A 3,654-nucleotide genomic window follows, 5' to 3' on the forward strand; every position below is an offset into this window, starting at 1 on the left:
GTTGAGCGGCACCGAGGGTGGTACAGACATCCTAATACTACTTCTAACCCGAAAACAAAAAAGGTTGGGATTGTAACGTACTGTCAGATTCTAGGACTCCGTTGCCTCTCAGGAATCATCAACTTTACTCCAGACGTTAGCAGAGAGTTAAAGTAGAATTTATTTGAAAGGAAGGGTACAGTAATCTATGAAACACAACGTTACAATGGCGCAAAATCATTTGGAGGGCATTCTTATAGAGTACACAAGCTAGAATGTTTACAAGTAAAAGCTTTGAAATGCAAAACATCAGAGGTTCCCCAACACCAAGAGAGAGAATTCACACCTTAAGGTCAGAGCAGGATTACAATCAGGAAGTCACTTTGAAATGGAGATCTCTCGAGCCTTTGGCTGTTGCCTCTTCCTTCCTTTCTCTTTCCCACGGGAAGGAGAGGTGAAACGAAAGTCACCTCGCTATCCAGGGTCCGATTGCATGCCCTCGCTGACAAATAGCAAGGAACTCATTCTCCATCTCTTATCAGTAATTTTGAAATGGAACTTAGCAGACATAGTACTTAGAACTGAGATTAATTTATAAAGCATAAGAAGCATGGCTAAGCCATAAGAACATAAGAAAGGCCATGCTGGATCAGGCCACGGTCCATCAAGTCCTACCAGGTGCTTCCAGGAAGCCCACAAACAAGACAACTGCAGCAGTGTTACCCTGCCTGTGTTCCAAAGCACCTAATGTAATAGGCACGTTCCTCTGATCCTGGCCAACAATTTGTTAGGAACTCTATGATCATATTGAAACAACCAATTACATGACAATGGTTTAAACTGAATTTGTTTGCCTTAGAAAATTAGTGTATCAATATTTCATATCTTTGGGGGTCAGTAGTTTTTTGCTAATTGCTATCCTTAAGGCACCCTTGATTTCTTTGTTCCTTAGGGTAAATATTATGGGACTGAGAAGGGGAGTAATTATGGTGTAGGGTATTGACATCAGGGTGTCATTGTCTAAAGCGCCAGGCGCATTGGGTCTGAGGTAGACAATTGCGGCAAACCCATAGTGCACAATCACCACAATGAGATGGGAGGCACAGGTGGAGAAGGCTTTCTGCCGGCCCTCAGTTGAAGTAATCTGAAGAATGGTCAAGATGATAAAGACATATGTCAACATAATGAACAGGAAGCTGACAGACAAACCACAAGCAGAGATGGCAGAGATAATTACTTCAGTGGTCCTTTCATCAGTGCAGGCCACCCTAACTACGGTCCGTAGGTGACACAAGAAGTGCTTGATGGTGTTGGAGCCAGAGAAGGGCAACCTGAAAACCAGAGCTGTCTGAGTTAGGGATATGAGAAACCCTCCAGTCCAGGAAAAAGCTACAAGCCGTAGGATCACTTGCCTATTCATGAGGACTGGGTAGTGCAAGGGCTTGCATATCGCTAGATACCTGTCGTAACCCATTACTGTGAGAATGAGGCAGTTTGTGCCACCCAGTCCATGGAATAAAAACATTTGTGCAGCACATCCAGCAAAAGAGATGGTTTTACTCATGGCTAGCAAGTCTCTCAGCATTTTAGGAATAATGACTAAACTGTACCAAGTCTCAGAAAAGGACAAAGCAAAGAGGAATAAATACATGGGGACATGGAGGGTCCTATCAATCCCAATGACTACCATTATCAGCAGATTCCCCATCATGGTTATAATATACATGAGAAAGAACAAAACAAATAACATAGTCTGCAGATCTGGGAAACTGGAAAACCCGGCCAGGATAAATTCTGTCACAAGTGTTTGATTCTTTTTCATTGCTTTGCAGCACCTTGACCCTGGAAAGGAAACAAGAGAAGTAGTTAGCAAAAACTGAATCTCATGGTTGTGGGTCATGAGCAGCTCATCTCTTGTGAAAATATAGATATGGACAACAAGAGTCCTAAGCGACTTCCTGTGATTTACCTCTCAGAGAAAAGGCAAAGGTGTGGTCTGTTCGTTATATAGAAGGTGTGCCACTATCTTTTTCTGAATAATTTTTTTTCAAAACTATTAAACACATATTTCAGCAAATACAAATAAACAATAAACATCAATAAAAACATTCGCCAAGATTGTTGCATTCAATCATAGGTTAACTTCCCCTACACCCTTCTCCGTCTCAAAATAAATTTATATATTCTTTTGCATAGAAATTTCTAATCCTAATATTTATTTCCATTGTTTATCTATCCCTTACTATAACAAAAAAGAAAACAAGAAAAAAGGGTTAATAATTCTATCTTATAATATAATAAAATAAAAAGGATAATAATAATAAAAGGATTAGTAGAACAAAGTAGCATTAATTACTTCCATTAAGAAATTTAATTTGTTGTAAATTCTCCATTCCTCCCTAACACCAATTCAATGAAATATAACTAGTAAATTATTTTATCAAATAAGAACCATATCCATTTAAAGCCTGTCCTTTTAACCAATTCCATTTGTTAATCTTCACCACATAAGACACTAAAGCCATTTAGGTTAGTCCCTTTATCCGGGTTTTCCAACGCCTCCTTCTTTTCAGCATTTTCATTAAACACCGAAGATGATCCTTGAAAATTGTCAGCAAGCTCTCTTCCACAAATGAGTAGTCTTCAAGGCGTATCTCAGTTACAGTGTTTTCCGCTTCCAGTTCTAAGAGGGAGATCCCAGCAAGTCGGATTTTCCTGTCCAAGTAGGTATTGAACCGTTCATCAAGCAAATTGAAGAGATCACTTACATTCAACTCCATTGGTATCAGCAAAGCTATTGGAATTTGGTTTGTTGTATGTTCTTCCTCTTCTTCCTCAGCTAAAGACCTCTCTAGCATTGCAGTATTTGGAGATACATCTTCAGAATCTTCTATAAATTCATTCCTGTTTTGAGTTACTGACAGGGTGAAGATATTAAATTTGATCATCATCTGCTCCAGCAGTGCTGACATCTGCTTTTGTTGATTTAGCAGTTGTTCGTAATACCTTGCATTTGTTTCAGTTTGTTGATTGAACATATCCTGAATTAACTTTTCCATGGCAGTTTCTTGCCAGAATGCCCTTCTTAACAGCAATTTTGGCAGGTCCAAGATCAAAGATTTTAATGAGTGTGGGTAGATTAATAAGCTTTGGTAAGCATAATCACTGAGAATTTTTTCCAAAAAGTCCTTAATTTGAAGTAGAAATTGAAGTTTAATTTTTTTTAAAAAACCAACAAGTTTTTTGCAGACGCAGAAGGTGTGCCACTATCAAGCAGGAGAAACAGGAAAAGAACATGAATCCATCTGTACAGATAATGATCTAGTTTGGTAAATGTAGTTGTATAAATGTAAGATTTCAAGGGCCAGTGTGGTGTAGGGGAGAAAGCATTAGACTGGAAGCTGGGTGACCCAGGTTCAAATCCCCACTCTGACATGGAAGTTTGCTGGGTGACCTTGGACAGTCACACACTCTCAGGCTAACCAACATCACAGGGTTGTTGTGAGGATAAAATGCAGAGGAGAACAATGTAAGCTGCTACGGGTCCCCATTGGGGAGAAAGACAGGGTATAAATGAAGTAAATAATCATGCTTTTGGATATTACAGACAGTACAATATCAGGGGGTACAATTGTTTTTTAAAAATTACTACAAATCAGTTGTGAAGTAACACTG

The 3,654-nt window shown here is 39.2% G+C and overlaps 1 protein-coding gene across 1 annotated transcript; it reads right to left on the minus strand.

Moving 5' to 3' along the window:
- Nucleotides 1-850: 850 nt before the first annotated feature.
- Nucleotides 851-1,801, minus strand: LOC130476207 (olfactory receptor 10X1-like). Its single transcript, XM_056848099.1, has one exon. It carries the CDS (start codon nucleotides 1,799-1,801, stop codon nucleotides 851-853), a length of 951 nt encoding a protein of 316 aa, XP_056704077.1.
- Nucleotides 1,802-3,654: the final 1,853 nt, after the last annotated feature.

The sequence above is a fragment of the Euleptes europaea genome, chromosome 1 (genome assembly GCF_029931775.1).
Source record: "Euleptes europaea isolate rEulEur1 chromosome 1, rEulEur1.hap1, whole genome shotgun sequence".
Classification (NCBI taxonomy): Eukaryota; Metazoa; Chordata; class Lepidosauria; order Squamata; family Sphaerodactylidae; genus Euleptes; species Euleptes europaea.

Bases quoted from the DNA above. Each gene is read 5' to 3' on its own strand.
- LOC130476207 (XM_056848099.1), bottom strand. From the start codon at position 1,801: ATGAAAAAGAATCAAACACTTGTGACAGAATTTATCCTGGCCGGGTTT.